Source organism: Scyliorhinus canicula, chromosome 11, assembly GCF_902713615.1.
Source record: "Scyliorhinus canicula chromosome 11, sScyCan1.1, whole genome shotgun sequence".
Classification (NCBI taxonomy): Eukaryota; Metazoa; Chordata; class Chondrichthyes; order Carcharhiniformes; family Scyliorhinidae; genus Scyliorhinus; species Scyliorhinus canicula.
In genome coordinates this window covers 17,902,762-17,922,839 of record NC_052156.1, presented here as the reverse complement: position 1 = coordinate 17,922,839, position 20,078 = coordinate 17,902,762, and the positions used below count along the sequence as shown (strand labels likewise).

The following is a 20,078-nucleotide window of genomic DNA, read 5'->3' as shown; positions in this document are numbered from 1 at the left end:
TAATTAAATTTGACTCTTACTTCTACATAATAAACAATTGACAATAAACATACAATCCACACTCATCTACCACTAATTTATACACTAATAGAATAACTATGATTTGCTCTCACTCACACTATCTTTCCTACAGTCTGTTCTCCAGCCTTCTCCTCAACGCTCTTCCAGAAGGCTTAGCATCGATGGTTTATATATTTCTGCATCTAGCTCCCTTTAGCGGTTGATTCTGATATAACATTAACCCTTAGAGTTCTGTAAATTTATCAGAATGCCACAGGGATCAGTTCACCCTAATGTGTGCGGGCTGTGGCAGGGGGGTGACCCGTTATTCTTGTGGTTGGGGGAAGGATGCCCCTATTTGCCAGCAGGGGTGGGGGAGTGGCGAAGGTGAGGGGAAGGATTTGCATTGTGGGGAGAGGTGGGGGCTTCCAATGGACTTTGGGAGCATCTCAGTTAACCCCCAACCACCTTGACCCAACTTGGGGTCCACCGCGTCAAGGCCATGCTTGGGCAAACCTGCACCAAAGCCCACCTGGAGGATTTCCTGCTGTGGGGGTCGGTGCATAGTGGTTGGGGGGGGGGGGGGGGGGGGGGGGGGGCGGGGGGGGGGGGGGGGTGATGAAACAGGCTTCTAGCCTGTTAATCAATTGGAAATAGTTGCAAATCAGTCATTTGCATCGTCCTGCTGGTAGTGGGCTGAGGCAGCCTTCGGGGATTGGAGCATCGACGCCTAACCCATTTTTCCCTTAACACTTCATTCTCCGCCCAATCGGGAATCCCAATACCAGCATCAGGGGAATCCACCCCTTTCGCATCATAGAACAGAGGCCTTTATTTGGTTTCATTGAACCAAATCCACTATTCTATGAGATTATTGCTGATCTGGGGCAGCACGGTGGCCTAGTGGTTAGCACAACCGCCTCACGGCGCTGAGGTCCCAGGTTCGATCCCGGCTCTGGGTCACTGTCCGTGTGGAGTTTGCACATTCTCCCCGTGTCTGCGTGGGTTTCGCCCCCACAACCCAAAAATGTGCAGAGTAGGTGTATTGGCCACACTAAATTGCCCCTTAATTGGAAAAAATAATTGGGTAATCTAAATTTAAAAAAAAAAAAAAAGATTATGGCTGATCTGTGACCTAGTTCCACCATTTAGGAAATGCTCTGATTAATCATAACTCTGTTTATTCGGGCCAAACTGGGCCCGACTCCAAAGTTCAAATCCATGTGTCACAATTACGTCCATGTTGGTATTTGTTTGGACTTGTATGCTTCCGTCGCATCTAAATCATTAATAAATGTGGTGAAATGTTGACATTCTATTGCAGAGCCTTCTGGTATCCCGCTAACCACATCCTACCAATTAGAGTTGCCATGCATTATCCCTACTCTTTGTCTCCTAACGCTCAGGCAATTTCATGAGCAAAAATCGGTAATTTTGTTAATGGCGGGATTTTGCCCCCTGCTACCTGAAGAGTCAGCGGGGAACACATCCACAGCCATTATATTCTCTGAGTTCATTGATTGATTGCGGGCAGGAGGAATTCCTGCCTCAAAGAGCTGGTGACCAATCTAATTGGCCACAGTTTTGAGGTCCCAGCAGCGCCACCTTGAGTGGTGTCTACTTCGGGCACTGCAAGCAGTCTGCAAGCTGGACCCCAGGATCGGGGATAGGAGAGGAGGCTAGTGGGGGGTGGGGAGAGGTGGTTGGGGGATGGCCAGGCCAGGCAGGGAAGGAACACCCAGGGAGGGAAGAACTTTCAAGGTACCCAATCTGGAAAAGGGGCCAGTGATGAAGGCCCCTCCCCCATTCCTCTGAGGCCTAAGCCCCCCCTTCCCCCCCCCCCCACCCCCACCAATCCCTGACCTTCTTGTGCAGACTGGAAAATTGTGGCCCGTTGGGAAACACCCCTAAAGTGGTGAATAAGGGCCTCAATTAGGGTGAAGGTGGGTGGGGTGCCCTGGACCTTGCTTGCCCCCTATTGAACTGCAGAGTTTGGGGCAGGCAGAAAACTGATGGGAATACCCCAATGCCCCAGCTCTCCCTTGTCATCACAACCCTCACTCCTCAAGGCCTCTCCTCCGATCCCTGTCACAAGAGTGCTATACTGTGCTGTATGGGCTCCACCGTAGCACAGTGGTTAACACTGTTGCTTCACAGCACCAGGGTCCCAGGTTCGATTCCCCGCTGGGTCACTGTCTGTGTGGAGTCTCCACGTTCTCCCCGTGTCTGTGTGGGTTTCCTACGGGTGCTCCGGTTTCCTCCCATAAGTCCCGCAAGACGTACTTGTTAGGTGAATTGGACACTCTGAATTCTCCCTCAGCGTACCTGAACAGGCGCTGGAATGTAGCGACAAGGGGCTTTTCACAGTAACTTCATTGCAGTGTTAACATAAGCCTACTTGTGACACTAAAGATTAATAATTCAAAATTATAGTTCACACAAGGTGTAAATCTACTTATGGCAATTAGCTGTTAACCTGGAATTGGTTAAAGGTTTGAGAGAAAACCCAAACTTGTCACATAATGGGTATCTGACCATGAACTTTGTGGCATCCATGGCATTTTCAAACCGCGTTACGCAAGGCTTAAAACAATAACCTTGTTTTTAAAGCTTTTTGCGAATTTTTCATATTAGAAAAAGAACCCTATATAATTTGAGGCAGTCGATCTATTTTTTCTGCATATGAGGCAATGGATGGGATTTTCTGCCCCCCACCCCACTACCCCCGTGATGGACGGTGGGATTTTCTTGGACCTCTGCTGACGATGGGGTGACCCATTGTATGTACCCCCCTGTGGTAGGTGTTCTCCGCTGGTGGGGCAGGAAGATCTGGCACGGGAAATGCCGGAAGTTTCCAGCCAATTTCTGCATGACGTCCAACTCTTGTCAAGCTCTCAGTTTTACCAGACTCTGTTATAATCCCTTCATGTTATTAGGTTCTCGGTTACAACATGGGCCTGGATTCTCCGTCATGAGTCCGCCCCACTCCCGCTGCTAGTGAGGACGGAGGATTTATCACTCGCCCATGGACTGCAGTGGGATCGGAGAATCCCACTGCCATAAACATATGGAGAATCCCGCCCAGTCCTACATTTTATCCAAATAATGAAGCTCTCAGTTACAAGTGTAATAGACCTAATGCACAACTTTAGCGTTGTCATATGCTGTGGGAAATTCCAGATTGTGCATCCTTTGTTAGATTGCAGGTACTTAACGGTTTCTAAGAAACATTTTGCAATATCAACAGAGTGCACGATGTGTGACAGATACCACAAAGGAGATGCAATCCCAATATTTATTCTAGAGTGACGGCTTTCCATTTCCTTTATTGCAAAATCACTTTACTGTGGGCATAGTGCTGGACTTGTTTACTCAAAAATAAATAAACTTAAAGCTACAGGGCCGACATCATCAATCTTTTATTATTGCAGCACTCCATAATACCCAAGTGGGAGCACATGTTGAGTCATTTGGATAAAAGCAAAATTCTGTGGCTGCTGGAAACCTGAAATAGAAACAACAAATGTTGAATAAACTGTATCTGTATCTGTGGAGGGAGAAACAAAGTTACTGTTTGGGAGTCACATGTGACTCTTCTTCAGAATTGAAGCGAGGTAGGGATGTGATGGGTTTTAAGCTGTTGAAAAGGGGGTGGGAGAAGCTGGTGGAGCAAATGAGATGGTTAGGGATAGGTTAGAGGGTGGGGTAGATTAAATGACAAAGCTGTCTTGGAACACAAAGCAAATAGAGTGATAGTATTAAAGACACAAAGCATTGGTCCAGAGCAGGAGGCTTGACAGCATCAGGGTCCCAGGTTCAATTCCCGGCTTGGGACACTGTGCAGTCTGCACGTGCTCCCTGTGTCTATGTGGGTTTCCTGCGGGCACTCCGGTTTCCTCCCACAAGTCCCGAAAGACGTGCTATTAGATACTTTGGACATTTTGAATTCTCCCTCTGTGTACCCGAACAGGTGCCAGAATATGGCGACTAGGGGCACAGTAACTTCATTGCAGTGTTAATGTAAGCCTACTTGTGACGGTAAAGATTATTATTATAGCAGAATAAAAGGTCAGCACTGTCTGAAAACACAACAGCAGAATGTGTTAATAGCATAGATCATAGAATCATAGAAACATAGAATTTACAGTGCAGAACGAGGCCATTCGGCCCATCGTGTCTGCACTGGCCCTTGGAAAGAGCACCCCACTTAAGCTCACACCTCCACCCCATTCCCGAAACCCAGTAACCCTACCTTTTTTTTTAAATTTAGAGTACCCAATTCATTTTTTCAATTAAGGGGCAATTTGGCATGTTCAATCCACCTACCCTGCACATCTTTGGGTTATGGGGGCGAAACCCATGCAAACATGGGGAGAATGTGCAAACTCCACAGGGACAGTGACCCAGAGCCGGGATTGAACCTGGGACCTCGTGGCTGTGAGGCAGCAGTGCTACTCACTGTGCCACCGTGCTGCCCTTCAGTAACCCTGCCTAACCTTTTTGGACACAAAGCAGAATTTATCATGGCCAATCCACCTAACCTGCACATCTTTGGACAGAATAACGGTCATGAAAGAAAACAGGAAACATGGCAGCCAATTTGCACAAAGCAAGCTCCCATGGAACAGCAGTGTGATGACAACCAAATAATCTATTTTAGTGATTTGAGCCATGAAAATTGGCCTGAACAGCAGATGCAATTCCCTGCTTTTCTGTGAAGTAGCAGTATGGGATTTTTACATCTACCCAAGACAGCTAGTTTAATGCCTCATCCAGAACACAGCACCTCTAACAGTGCAGTACTCCCTCGGTATTGCACTGGAGTCTCAGCCTGGATTTCTTGTGATCAATTTCAAGAGTAGGACTTTAACCCACAAATCTTTGTATTCAGAGGTAAGAGTGATGTCAACTAAATTGGCTAGGGGGGGTCCCTGCATTTATTTTTGTGTGAGCTAGGAAGGGGAATGCTGTCGGTTCTCTCTGTTTCGCCCGCAGCCCTGGGATTTCCCGACGGCGTGGGGCTGCCCACAATGGGATACCCCATTGGCCGGCTGGCAAGGTGGAGAATCCCGGGGGCCTACCCCACCAGAATCCTGCCCCAAATGCATTTGTGCGATCATTTGCAAAGGTCGCACAGTATTCTGAAATAATATTCTCCAGCTAAGGATCTCCACTTCCTAGCCTCTTCATGCAGCCCTCCTTTAACTGGGAGGCATCCTCGAGGTACAGATTCCACAACGTGAAGTCAATGCTTCTCTGTATTGACTGAATGGAAACATTCTCCACTGGGTGACAAGGCCATTCTGCTGAATATTTTATTTCTTGTTTTGTTCAGCTGAATACTCCGTTATCATGAGACGCTTCACGAGAGAAGACATTAAGGGCGAGATCTTCCGGCTTTGTCACACCTGTGCTCAAGCGTAACGAGGCCGGTGAATAGCGGGAGGAGCCAAAAACGAGATCCGCGCCAGGCGTCAAACAGTTTGCGATGCGGCCCACTCCCTTCGGCGAATTGCGAGAAAGCAATTAGCACCACTTAAGGCCCATTTCCATACATTTAACGAGAGCCACCTCTCATCCAACGCCTCCTGTCGTTCAGCGGCCTCCCCAGCAATCACGCTGGCGCCGATTGGTACTCCTTTTTAAAAACATGAACCCGACAGAAGGGCTTCTATAGGGAGCCGACGAGGGGAGTAGCCATCTTTGCTCACATGCAAACAGACCGGGGGTGCTGGGCTTGCCACCCAAGTACTCAATGGGGGTGGGGGAGGGGGGACCCTCTACAGGGGTGAGCAGCCATGGGTGGGTGGGAGGGAGAGGCACTAGGGGGGCAATCGCTCACAGCACCACCGTGCCAACCCTTGGATCCCACCCCCTATCCCTGTCCATTTCCTCAATTATCATCCATAACTCCCACCAACTGCTGAGGCCTCCGGCCACGCGGCTGAAGGCAATCGCCAATAGGGAATATGCAATTGTGGTTAGGTGAGCACTTGACACATGCCAAGTGGGCCATGTAGCATATGGGAGTCATAGCCTAGCATAACGTTTGATGCCTGGACACTGTGTGGGAGGCAATGACACGGTAGCACAATGGGTAGCACTGTTGCTTCACAGCGTGGTTCACAATTGTGGAGGCGCGTGAGAAGGAAGGTTTGGGGTGGAGGGAGTGCTGAAGGGGGAGGGGGATGGAGGGAGAGTTGGGGGTCTCTTGGTGGGATGTTTCCCTAGGGGGGTTGGGGGGTGGGACATTGGTGTCCACTCACTCCGGCTGCCCGTGTAGGTGGTTGACCTTCTTCCGACACTGGAGGCCAGTCCTCCTGGTCACCCTGCCCGAGCTGACTGCTGCCGCCACCTTGTCCCAGGCAGCACAGGCTGCCTTGTGGCTCACCCTCTGGGACCCTCGGGGGAATAGGACATCCCTCCTGGCCTCCACCGCATCCAGGAGCCTCCCCAGATCAGCATCCCCAAATCTTGGGGCCCATATCCTCGCCGCCATTGTTGTGAGCTGGCTGGGGTTGGCTGAGCAAGTGCAGCCTAAGTGCTGCTCGACCTTGTTAGCGAGCGGCTGATGAGCGCGGACCCGGTGAATCAGCTGGCGAGCCGGCATTTGGAGCGGGGAGCCTGTGAGGCCTCATTAAGTGGACCAATTAACGAGCGCCAGGAAACCCATGGCAATTTCCGCTCGCTACAGCACTGGGAAACTTTTCCAGAAGATTGCGCAAAAAGGATTTAATTCGGAAGAGGAAAATAGAAGACGAGGGTAAGCTTGCAGGAAACATAAAAACTGACTGTAAAAGCTTCTATAGATACGTGAAGAGAAAAAGACTGGTGAAGACAAATGTAGGTCCCTTACAGTTAGAATCAGGTGAATTCATAATTGGCAACAACGAGATGGCAGACTAGGTGAACAATTACTTTTGACCTGTCTTCACTGAGGATGTACAAATAACCTTCCAGAAATACTAGGGGTCAGAGGGTCTAGCAAGAAGGAGGAACTAATGAAAATTGATGGGATTAAAACCCAACAAGTCCCCAGGACCTGATGCTCTGCATCCCAGAGTACTTAAGGAAGTGGGCTAGAAATAGAGGAGGCATTAGTGATCATTTTCCAACATTCTATAGACTCTGGAAGAGTTCCAATGGATTGGAGGATAGCTAATGCAACCCCACTTTTTAAAAAAAGGAGGGAGAGAGCAAATGGGGTATTATAGACCGGTTAGCCTGACATCAGTGGTGGGGAAAATGCTGGAGTCAATTATTGAGGATGAAAGTGGGGACAGGATCGGTCCAAGTCAGCATGGATTCACTAAAAGGAAATCATGCTTGACAAATCTTCTGGAATATTTTGAGGATGTGACCAGTGGAGTGGACAAGGGTGAACCAGTGGATGTTGTGTATCTGGACTTTCAAAAGGTTTTTAACAAGGTCCCACACAAGAGATTAGTGAGCAAAATTAAAGCTCATGGTATTGGGGGTAATGTATTAATGTGGATAGAGAACTGGTTGTCAGACAGGAAGCAGAGAGTGGGAATAAACGGCTCCTTTTCAAAGTGGCAGGCAGTGACTAGTGGGGTACCGTAGAGTTCAGTGCTGGGACCCCAGCAGTTCACAATATAATAATGATTTGGACGAATCAATTGTATGCAATATCTCCAGATTTTCAGATGACACTAAGCTGGGTGGCAGTATGAGATGTGAGGAGGATGCAAAGAGGTTGCAGGGTGATTTGGACAGGCTGGCTGAGTGGGCAAATACAATACAAAGTGGGTAAATGTGAAGTTATCAGGGCAGCATGGTGGTGCAGTGGTTAGCACTGCTGCCTCACGGCGCCGAGGTCCGAGGTTCGATCCCAGCTCTGGGTCACTGTCTGTGTGGAGTTTGCACATTCTCCCCGTGTTTGCGTGGGTTTCACCCCCACAACCCAAAGATGTGCAGGATAGGAGGATTGGTCACGCTAAATTGCCCCTTAATTGGGAAAAATGAATTGGACACTCTAAATTTGAGGTTATCCACCTTGGTGGCAAAAACATGAAGGCAGATTATTATCTGAATGGTGTCAGTTCAGGAAAAGTGGAAGTGCAACGAGACCTGGGTGTCATGATGGAAGAGTTGCTGAAGGTTGGCATGCAGATACAGCATGCGGTGAGGAAAGCTAATGGCATTCTGGCCTATAGCGAGGGGATTTGAGTATAGGAGTAGGGGTGTCTTGCTGCAGATATACAGGGCCTTGGTGAGGCCACACCTTGAGTATTGTGTGGAGTTTTGGTCTCCTAGTTTGAGGAAGGACATTCTTGCTATTGAGGGTGTCCAGCGAAGGTTCACCAGACTCATTCCTGGGATGGCAGGACTGACATATGAAGGAAGATTGGATCAACTGGGCTTATACTCACTGGAGTTCAGAAGAATGAGAGAGGATCTCATAGAAACATATAACATCCTGATGGGACTGGACAGGCTAGATGGGGGAAGAATGTTGCCATTGTTGGGGATGCCCATAACTAGGGGTCACAGCCTAAGAATAAGGGGTGAGTCATTCAGGACTGAGATGAGGAAGAACTTCTTCTCTCAGAGATTTGTGAACTTGTGGAATTCTCTACTGCCGAAAGCTGTTGGGGCCGGTTCGTTGGGTTTATTCAAGAGGGAGCTAGACATGGCCCTTGCGGCTAAAGGGACCAAGGGAGAGAAAGGGGGAAAGGGATATTGAATTTGAATGATCAGCCATGATCATATTGAATGTTGGTGCAGGCTCGAAGGGCCGAATGGCCTACTCCTGCACCTATTTTCTATGTTTCTATCCCTAATTGCCCTTGAGAAGGGAAATCCGTGTTCTTACTTAGTCTGATCTTAATTTAACTCCAGACCCACAGCAAGGGGGTGGACTCTTAGCTGCACCAGGAAATGGCCCGTTGGGTTAATTCAAGGGCAATTAGGAATGGACAATAAATGTTGGCCTTGCCAGCAACACCCACGACTGTGAATGAATTACAAAAAAGGAGACTTGCCTTATCAGCTAATGAGCATGAAATGAAGGCTAGATTTCAGTTTCAAAAAGCACAGCGATAAACTGGAAACTGCAACTCATGTAGTGACCTTGATTCTGTGACTCATCAAAAGCTTAACAAACCTTTAGGATTTAACGCTTTCCCACCTTCTTACCCTCTTGTGTGACTTGCGTAAATCCCAGATGAACATGGTTTGACGTGACTCCATAAATGTCAAGTCAGTGGAGACAGGGCCAGACAGGTCACCACTGGAAGTTACTGAGAGCCCCTAAACTGCAAAAGGAGCTGAAGGTTGTAAGGACAAGGCGAGGCCAGATAAAATGTGGGGTACAATTCCAAGGGGGCTGAAGGAGCAGAGGGACCTGGGGGCATAGGTGCACCCACCATTGAAGGAGGCAGAGCAGATTGAGAAATTGGTTAGTCAAGCATTCCTGGGCTTTATAAACAGGAACACAGAGCACAAAATCAGTTTGATTATGATAATACTGTGCAAAACACTGGTTCAGCCTCAGCTGGTACATGTTGAGAAGCGGTGGCTGCTCTTGGAGAAGGGTAGATTGAAAGGAGATTTGAAAATCACGAGAGGTGTGGATGGGGTGGATAGGGCGAAACTGCTCCTGTTCGTGGAGAGATCAAGAATCAGAGGGAACACCTTTGCAAAAGAAGCAATCGCAACACGAGGAAGGACGCTTTAACGTCGCGAGTGGTTAGTATCCGGAATGCACTGCCTGAGAGTATGACAGAGGTAGCGTCAATTGAGGCCTTCAAATGAGGTTTGGACAATGATCGAACGAGCAAAAATTAGAGAAGATGGCACCTTGTCCTAGCTGACCAAGAATGCTACAAGGCACAGGAGTATAGAGATCCAAGAGAAAATAAATGAAACTCCCAGCAACTCTTGCCTTTCAATATCCAATTTCAGTGGGCGGCACAGTAGCACAGTGGTTAGCACAGTTATTTCACAGCTCCAGGGTCCTAGGTTCAATTCCCGGCTTGGCTCACCGTCTGTGCGGAGTCAGCACGTTCTCCCTGTTTCTGCGTGGGTTTCCTCCCACAGTCCAAAGATGTGCAGGTTAGGTGGATTGGCCATGCTAAACTGCCCCTTTGTCCAAACAGGTTAGGTGAGGTTACTAGGTTACGGGGATGGGGTGAGCCTGGATAGGGTGCTTTTTCGGAGGGTTGGTGCAGACTCGATGGGCCGAATGGCCTCCTTCTGCACTGTCGGATTCTAATGCGTGATATCAGTGCAAGTTTCTGGTAATATTGTGAAGTTAAGAGCGCCACATGAAGAACATTTCTTGATGGTGGCAGTGGTTTTGAATGAACCAGTTATTTCTATGGTAAGAAGTCTTACAACTCCAGGTTAAAGTCCAACATGTTTGTTTCAAACACTAGCTTTCGGAGCACTGCTCCTTCCTCAGGTGAAGGAGCAGTGCTCCGAAAGCTAGTGTTTGAAACAAACATGTTGGACTTTAACCTGGAGTTGTAAGACTTCTTACTGTGCTCACCCCAGTCCAACGCCGGCATCTCTAAATCATAGTTAATTCTATGTCAGTAAAGCACGAGATGAGAGCTGAATGAAGCAACAATAACACCAGTGACAACCGGAAGCAATGTTACCCACAGCTGTGAAATAGTAGCAGAGTTTGTTGGTTTAACAACCAGTCTGTGTTGTGTGGGACCATCATTTACAATCCTCCATTGATAACCGCACGTGGTGTGTTGCTCAGAAGCGGGTTGCCATGGGGAATGTACCAGATTCAAGCTCTGAATGTAATTTTTGTTCTATCTCTTTGATTCTTGCAGATAAATGTGTTGGCAATGGGAATACTGAAATCATTTGGGATCTTATCTGTTGCGCTTCAGGAAACATTCCAGGCATCTATGGAACAGATCAGCTGGATTGGATCTATTCTGTCATGTGTACGTTTAACAGCAGGTATTATTATGTAAAGCATTCCTCCGTAGTGTAGAAATAGTTGGGGGGGGGGGGGGGGTGATTCTCCACCCGCGTTGTGTCTGGCGCACATCCTGCTATTCCGAGAGGATAGTGGGACAGCCCCTAAACAGGGTTCTCGCTGGCTGCTGTAAGGTTCCTGCGGCACCAGACACAAACGGGTTCAGAGGAGGATGTTTAAACAAGCATTTAAATATGGTCAGACTGTTCGAAGCTGGAGTCTCCTGGCTCCCGGGATTCTCGGCCCACCCCGCTGGAGCAGCTGAGGCCGGCGGGAATCACTACCGCAGATGACCACAAGGGGGCTCAGAGGTCATTGGAGCCCCCAGGTTGTTGGGGACATGGCTGCCCTGGCGCTGCCCCGGCACCCTGGCAGTGCCAACCTGGCAGTGCCAACCTAGAAGTGCCAGGGTGCCAAGTGGGCACCAGCCGGGTGCCTGACGGGCTCTGCCAGGGGGCACTGCCAGGGTGCCAAGGGGCACTGACAAGGGATGGGGTTTGAAAGGGCTGTGGAAAGGAAGCAATGCGTGGCCATGAGTGGGGGGAATGAAGCGTGTGGCATGAAAGGGGAGGCATTTGGCGGCTCCATAGCAGAGTGTTGCTCACCTGGTTGGGGGGCGAGGGGGTGCAGCTGGTTATGATGATTGGAGGGAGTGGGCCTGCTTCCAGTTGGTAGAGGTTAGGGCCTGCAGGGAGGCTGCTAGGGAGAGTCCTGATGCCAGTGATTCTTGGAGAAGGCAGAGTAGTGGGAGTCCACACTCTCACTTTAAGACTGGGGTGCCTTTAAAGAAGCTGCCCCAATCTCTGAGAGGCCAGACTTGCCGGCATATTTGGTTCCCACACATCACTTTTTTCGGAAGGTTTCACCTCTGGCTCCAAAAAAATGACTGGGTGTGAGATGATTGCGATGGGAATCGTGCGAAGACAGCAATTCACACTGATTACCCCACTCCGTTGCCTGACCCCGGAAACAGGTTTTTTGATCTGCCAGGGAATGTAGCATTGGCCGAAAAACAGGGTCGGCGCCGGGCCCCAATCCTGTTCCGAATGCTACTGTCCACCACCAGCAGTGGCAGCAGTGAGCGACACGCCCGTACTGGCAGCACCGTGCTAATGGTGATTTGCGCCCATTTGCATCTGACTAACAGGCTGGAAGCCCGATTCTCTACCCCCCCACCCCCCCCATGCCTGTCAGCCGGGAATTATAGGGGTGTGAATTGGTGCAAGTATTTACAAGTGGGGCCCAGGTGCCATGGCTGTTGAGGGGGAGCACGGGGTAAGCAAACTTTTCAAAGTGGCTGGGGCGGGTGTAGCCTGGACCTCGGAGAGTAGACTTGGTGACAAGTGCGTGGACTCGGGGTATCCCCCTCGGAATTGGCGTGCTCTGACTGAGACACCCATTGCTGCATAAATTAATTTAAACCCACCCCCCTGGCTGTTCACACTGCTCACAGAACCCTGCAGGGGTTCTGGTCATGTGGAAACCCACCCAACCCGATCCTCTGGAAACCATCATAACCCAGCAGTGTCATAAAGGGCAGTGTCATAAAGGGCAGTGTCATAAAGGGCAGTGTCATAAAGGCAATGGGCGTGGCAATGCTCAATCGCCGGCCCACCAACTGCAGTCACTCCTCAGTGCACTCCTCAGAAGCACGGCCCCACAGCAGAGGAAGCAGGGGTTTAGCACAGCTCACCCCTAACAAAAGACACAAGGTCGTTGGAACCCTCACTGGCACACAGCCCCTCTCAGAACGAAAGCCTCACCCGTGACACTATCAGCTAGCCCACCCCTGAGGATCACGAGCTGTCTCCAAGCGCTGCCTGTCACCGCACCCCTGATCCCATTCACCCTGCCCCCAACCAGGAAAACTGACCAGCTCCCTGTCACAGCCTGTGTGTAAAACCCAAGCTCTACATAACACTGCAGCCATTGTCCCAGCAACGCACACATCCTTCTCTCAACCACACACCAGGCTCTTAGCATGGAGACGAATTGCTGTACAGGATGAACATCTCCACCACACAACCAGTTGCCGCTCTCCTAGCGGGATAGCACAAGACCCACCCGGTGAGGAGACCCACAGCAGACCACTCAATAGAGAAAGTGGACAGGGGCCGCAGAGCCTATTGCTGACACTGGTTGGGAAGCCACCAGCACTCCTATTGGCAGGAACGAGTGGTGAGGATTGAGTCTCCTGACTTCACAGGCTGGGCACCAGTCACTGATAGGAACCGGGGTGCATTGTGGTCTTGAAGGGGCTGGGGGAGGGGATGGGGGAGGGGGGAGGGAGGAGGGCCGTATTGAGGGTGGTGCAGCAGTACAACTCAGAGTGACCATGTAACCGGGAGGCATTGGATGGTCAAGGGAATCCTCATCTTGCTGACATTCTCTGTCTCTCCCCCTTCCTGCTGCTTCAAAACCCCCCCACCAGCACAAAATCCACCTTCCCTTGGGACTCTCAACCCTTCCCTCTCCCTTAGTCCATCCACCCCTTCCCTCTCCCTTAGTCCATCCACCCCTTCCCTCTCCCTTAGTCCATCCACCCCTTCCCTCTCCCTTAGTCCATCCACCCCTTCCCTCTCCCTTAGTCCGGCACTGCACCTACGCCCTAGCCTTCCACCCCTTGCCACTACCACAGCTCTCCTTCCACCTTCCGAGGGTCATACCAGCTTCACCACAGGGTTGGCCCTGGGTTGGCAGTATCAGTGGGTCTTGTCCGTGGGACAGAGGAGGAGGATGCCGACTTGCTGTGCGATGAGCTCTGCTGTTCCTCAATGTCTGACAAAGTCTGACTCCTGTCTTTAGGATAATATATCACTGTCCACCCGGGTGATACCAGCATGTGTGCTGGCGATTCCGTCTCAGCAATGTCCATCTGCGCGTGGTACATGTCCAATGCTCGTAGGTCTTACGAGGAAAGGTTGAGGGTGCTCGGCCTTTTCTCATTAGAACGGAGAAGGATGAGGGGCGACTTGATAGAGGTTTATAAGATGATCAGGGGAATAGATAGAGTAGACAGTCAGAGACTTTTTCCCCGGGTGGAACAAACCATTACAAGGGGACATAAATTTAAGGTAAATGGTGGAAGATATAGAGGGGATGTCAGAGGTAGGTTCTTTACCCAGAGAGTAGTGGGGGCATGGAATGCACTGCCTGTGGAAGTAGTTGAGTCGGAAACGTTAGGGACCTTCAAGCGGCTATTGGATAGGTACATGGATTAGGGTAGAATAATGGAGTGTAGATTAATTTCTTCTTAAGGTCAGCACGGTAGCATTGTGGATAGCACAATTGCTTCACAGCTCCAGGGTCCCAAGTTCGAATTCGACTTGGGTCACTGTCTGTGTGGAGTCTGCACATCCTCCCCGTGTGTGCGTGGGTTTCCTCTGGGTACTTCGGTTTCCTCCCACAGTCCAAAGATGTGCAGGTTAAGTGGATTGACCATGATAAATTGCCCTTAGTGTCCAAAATTCTATGATTAAGCTAGGACAAAAGTTCGGCACAACATTGTGGGCCGAAGGGCCTGTTCTGTGCTGTATTTCGCTATCTATCTAATGCGACTGGGCTTCCCTGTCCTCAGTCTCCGCCATCGACCGCACAGTGTGCCCCAAGCCTTGGATGTGCTGACACATGCCCTGACATCTTCCCCAGGCCTTCCATCACGTGCCGCACCCTTTCAGTCTTGGCCTGGGTACTACGCCTTGTTGGCAACATCTCCAGCGCCCGTGGGTCCAACATGTCGCCCCCCCCCCCCCCCCCCCCCGGATTGTGTATCCCCCCCCCCCCCCCCCCCCCCCCCCCCCCGGATTGTGGTGTATTCCTGGACCATAGGCAACTTCAGCTTCTGCCTGTCGGTGCCACCGGACACACCCAGGACTGAGCCCCGTCAGTGGCAATGTGGTAAAAATCACCTTAACTCCCACCAACCATGCCAACCTCTGGCCACACAACTGAAGGCTATCACTAATAGGGCGTTGGCAATGTTAGTAATGTGAGCAATTCACAGCTGCAGGTTGTGTTTGCTGTTTGCTCCTGCTGGAGGCTGCAGATGCCTGCAGGCTGCTGTTGCTGTTTTCCTTCCTGTAGCCAGAAAGAAGTACAATTTTTTCTAAGATACCTGGGTCCTGGAACACTGGGCTCAGGGGGGACGTTTGAGTCCAGACGGCAATCCGTTTTGCAGCAAGAATTAGTTGCTGGATCTGGTGCGCGTCATTAATCCAAATGGGCCACCTGATGACGGTGTTGATGAAAAGCTTTTGCAGACTGCTGATGCCTTTGTTGCTGGTGTGGTGAGTGCTGCATGTACCTGGCACATCATTGCGGGTTAGACACACTGGAAGTCAAGGATGTTCAACTGCACCGTGAACGCCAGTGGAATATGTGGATGCCAGGATTTGATGCCGGTGAGATTGGGCCGTGTGGGAGGGGCCTGCACAGCTGCGGCTCCTGGATGGAAAATGGCGCTGATACATGGAACAAGTAACACATTGATGGACAGAACTTTTCTACGACAATGTTGTGGACATGATAACACAGTCTCAGGCTGAGCCTCCATTTCTGTTGAGGAACCTGAGAAGGGTGATACTGTGTGTTTGTTTGTTTGTGTTTGTGAAAGTGAGCTGATAAATTGTATTGGTAACAATAAGGAATGGTGACGTTTCCTTGTTGTTTAATGCTTAGTGTGATATGTGGAATGTTACGCAGTTGACTTTCAACTCTTTGTTGCTGTTGACCAGTTAATAAACAAAACATTCTCAAGTGGATTCCCGTGGGCAGATGTACCATGTCGCAGGTGGGTGTGACTGCCCAGACTGTGAGGCCTAGACACTGGAGGCTCCACAACCACAGACACAGCAGCCAACAATTGAACACCCAAGAACTAGACCGCGGCACTGGGGAAACCCCCGTGACCAGAGAGTGGGTGTATGGATTTGCGGGGTGGGGGGGTACCACTTAACATCAGTGATAGTGGAGCTAAAGTTATCACGCTAAATGGCTTATTCTTGGGTCTAGTGGTAGTTTAGGACTGTCGTGATAATGTACAATTTTTCTCTTTTTTTCTGCTACTTTCCTCACATCCTTCCGACTCCCTTCCTCTTACTGAAGATCTGGGCCTAGTTGCCCTCTGATATAATTTCCAAATGATCATCATTTTTAGGGGTTTCATGAGTGCTAGGAACTACAATGAGTGTTTCATATGGGGTCGGATTAAAGCCAGGTCAAGTCATAAAGTCATAGGGTTTTACAGCACAGAAAGATACCCTTTGGCCCATCGTGTCTGCCCCAGATATTAAGCACCTCAAAGAAGCAAAGAGAATCAAAGAATCACTACAGTGCAGAAGAAGGCCATTCAGCCCATCGAGTCTGCACCGACTCTCTGAAAGAGCACCCTGCCTCGGCCCACTCGCCCGCCTATCCCCGTAAACCCACCTAACCTTTAGATACACTACAGGGCAATTTAGCATGGCCAATTCACCCAACCTGCACATCTTTGGACTGTGGGGGGGGGAAACCGGAGCACCCGGAGGAAACCCACGCAGACACAGGGAAAATGTACAAACTCCAGGCAGGCAGTCACCCGAGGCTGGAATTGAACCCAGGTCCTGGGCGCTGGGAGGCAGCGGTGCTAACCACTGTGCCACCCTCAAGTAATCATATCCCAGGTGCTTTCTTCCAGAGGTAATATTGATTTGCACTTTTGTCATGTTTCTGTTCCAGGTCCGATTGCTGGTATATTCTGTGCAAAGATAGGCGAGAAGCAAACTGGAATTCTGGGAGCAGTCATGGTATCTACTGGATTGTTCTTAAGTTCGTGCGTTGATAGAATTGCCTTCCTCTATGTCACTCTTGGCTTATTGACAGGTAAGGGAATTTTTTTACTAAAATGTACAGGAAAAAGATCCTTTGTAGTCCAGCTTTACTGGAAGAGCTGCTTCTGAAACCTTTCCCTTTATTTTCCAGTTTGAGAGACATAAGGACATTGGCCAAGTTGTCTTCTTTCAGGTTGAAGGATTCGGCGATATTAAGGGAACCACTTCAATATTTCATTGAAGTGGGGAGCAGGAACTCAGACTGGGTAACAAGGCTATGAGTGAAGCAGGACTATGCGGCATGGCCAAATCTAATCATAGCGGCTGGTTCTCTAACCACTATAGGCAGCTCCTCCATCACACAGAGACACCAGAGCAGAAGGTGTGGTGTAATTGGAGTTCAGCAGGCACAGGGAACTCCAATGATGCTGCATTTCTGGGTAGATTGGTCAGCAACATATCTCAGCCCACGTCTACAGATGGTCTGTGGAGGAGACACTGTTTATCTTCCATCCTCCATCCCTTTTCACAAATGGGAAGTTATTTTCCCTACGTTTCACTCCCTACCTCCCTCCTGTTTTCTTCCTAAGTATCTCTGAGTACCTTGCTCCATTAGTGGCCAACAGGCATGTTGGAGGTTTGCCCCAGCCCTTTTTGCAATGCTTTTATTCAGTATTCACCTAGTTTGGGAGAGTTGAACCTCAAGGACGGGATTCTCAGGATCCCAGTCGCGTGTTTCTTGGCGGCACAGCGTTCGCTTACGGTGGGATTCTGTCATCCCGCCGCTGGTCCATGGGATTTCCCATTGAAGCCACCCCACACTGCCGGGAATCCCGACAACCGGAGAAATCCGGCCCTAATATTCCTCTCTCTCTCACCCTACAGTGACTACTTACATTTATACACCACCTTGACCATAGCTTGACCAAGGCACTGCACAGGAGCATTATCAAACAGCATTTGGCATCAAGTTAGGTGGCGATCAAAAGCTTGGTCAAATAAGTAACTATTAAAGGGAGAGAGAAGCTGAGATCCTGCTCTCGGCCTGAGCTTCCTGATGTCAGTATTGTCGAAATCGGAAACCTCCACGTGGGGAATGGTGGGCTTGATCAATGCCCCTCCCTTGCTGTGGATTGCAGTATTAAATCTCCCAATTTGTGGTGCGGCAGCTTGCTCCTTAATGATAAAACTGTTGTTGCTCAGGGAGTTCTGAAGGTAACAAATTGTCTTTCACCCGGCATTCTCTTGTCGTGCAGACCAATGGTAATGTGTTTCTTGCTATCTCTTTGCAGGGTGTGGATTTGCCTTTTTATCCCAGTCTGCTGCTCTTAACACCACCAAGTACTTCCGCAGGAAGCTTACCACTGCTTGTGCCATTTCCCGCTCAGGAACAGGGTTAACCTTCGCCCTGGCTCCATTCCTTCAGTACCTTCTCAACGAATATGGCTGGCGAGGTAGGTAACTAACTCAACTCTCATTGCAGTTGAGTCATTTTTTTTTGAGTCTTACTCGATCAGGTACGCATAAAACAATTGTCAAGTGGGTTTTCATAGATCGAGTTCTCTTTGAATTTCCGCTGAGCTTTTATTAGCGAGACCCAGAGGTGTATTTCCCATTTAACGCCTCCCCCAATTGGGAATTCCGACTGGGTGCAGAATGGAGCGTCGAGGGAAAAAGGGGCGCCAAATCCGTTGCGATTTTCTGATCCCCCCCCACCAGCAGCCTCAGATGTTAGGTGAGGAGAAGTGAAAACGAAGTGATTTGCCAGCTTTCAGGCAGGGGTGACTGATGGGGTCTCTAATGGGGTTCTCGATTGGGCGTTCTGATGGGGGGGTCTCTGATGGGGGGGTCTCTGATGGGGGGGTCTCTGATGGGGTGGTGTCTAATGGGGGGGGTCTCTGATGGGAGGTCTCTGATGGGAGGTCTCTGATGGAGTCTCTGATGGTGTTCTTGATTGTGGGGGAGTCTCTGATTGGGGGGGGTCTCTGATGGGAGTCTCTGTTCAGGCTGCTGTGAGGGGTCTCTGATGGGGGGGTCTGATGGGAGGTCTGCTTAGGGGCAGCAGTCGGTGGAGAGCAGGGGTCAGGACACCATCATGCATGTGTGCCGTGGGGTGGTCACCGGTTATTTCTGTGGTTGGGGGAGGATGACGCTACTTGTCAGCAGGGGTGGGGGCAGGATTTGCACTGTTTTTTGGTTGGGGGGGACTGACCATTGGATCTCAGTCTCAGGCCCCTCGCTCTAAATGCCGACAAATGCCGGGGTTCCGACAGAATATGGCGAGCTCCTCCCTTGCATAAATGAGCCTGGTTCAGGAGTGAGACTAACAGACCGGGCCTCACTCCTTGCACCAGCGGAGACGAGTAGCGATTCTCCACTGGCGGGAGCACTTGGGCTGCAGAACAAAGAATCCCAACCCCAACCTCAAACACCTGGGCGGGATTCTCCCTCCCGGCAGCCGGCCAATAGGGTTTCCCCTTCTGGGCACCCCCACGCAGTTGGGAAATCCACGGGTTTGAATGCGCTGCCGGCGAAGGGGAAGATCCCGCCAAGGGGGAATCCCGCAGATTATGCATGGAGCTAGAACATTGAGCTGAATACTCCCGTGGCTCGCTGATGGGTTCAATGGCAGGCGCCTGGGGAGAATTTGGCAGGAGTGCAAAAATCGGGTTCGCGCCAGTGTGAATTTCCGTCAGGAGGATCCGCGTATCATTGTAGATCAGGAAACCTGCTGAAGGCCCTCATGAAACTGATTGCATCCTGCTAATGGGATGCAGATGAAGTTCTGCCTGGGATTGTACCACCCATGCCCGTTTCTCTGTGGCGCCAATGGAAAAACATGCCGGTCCAAAACATGTCTGGGACAAGGTGGCGTGGAGATGGCAGCGCTCACCTAGAGTTGCCTCCGAAGATCAGAGTGGAGATCGGCAGCCACCTTGGGCCCCAGAAAACCACAGCAGCAGGCAGGGTAAGCATCTACAGGTGTCTCTTCCAGATCCAGTGTCATATAGGAGGCCCATTTCCAGCCTCGGAATGTTCCCGGAGATCCATCTCCATTTTCAGGAAGTCCACCTTCTTTCTTCAATCATGGGCCAGTGATGTTGGGCACTGTATCAATATGGCATCCGGATAATACGGCAGACTTATTGCCAGCATCCGTGCCTGCTACGGAATATGGCATAAAACACCTGGGCCGTGATTCTCCGGTATCCGGTGGGCGAGACGTACCGGCGGCAAAGAGTGGCGTGAACCACTCCGGCGTCGGCCGCCCGGAAGGTGCGGAATCCTCTGCACCTTCGGGGGCTAGG

The 20,078-nt window shown here is 50.3% G+C and overlaps 1 protein-coding gene across 5 annotated transcripts in view; it reads left to right on the top strand.

The window, feature by feature from the left end:
- The window catches only part of LOC119973864 (monocarboxylate transporter 5-like), a 95,145-nt gene that overhangs the window by 54,953 nt on the left and 20,114 nt on the right, over positions 1-20,078 (top strand). The window contains exons 2-4 of one of the 5 annotated variants that reach the window (XM_038812357.1): positions 10,812-10,928; positions 16,679-16,822; positions 18,063-18,224. In XM_038812357.1, coding sequence (XP_038668285.1) covers positions 10,812-10,928; positions 16,679-16,822; positions 18,063-18,224 — 423 coding nt within the window. Of the gene's footprint in view, positions 1-10,811; positions 10,945-16,678; positions 16,823-18,062; positions 18,225-20,078 lie in introns of all 5 variants that reach the window. The other 4 variants (XM_038812356.1, XM_038812360.1, XM_038812361.1 and 1 more) reach the window with 4 other exon arrangements.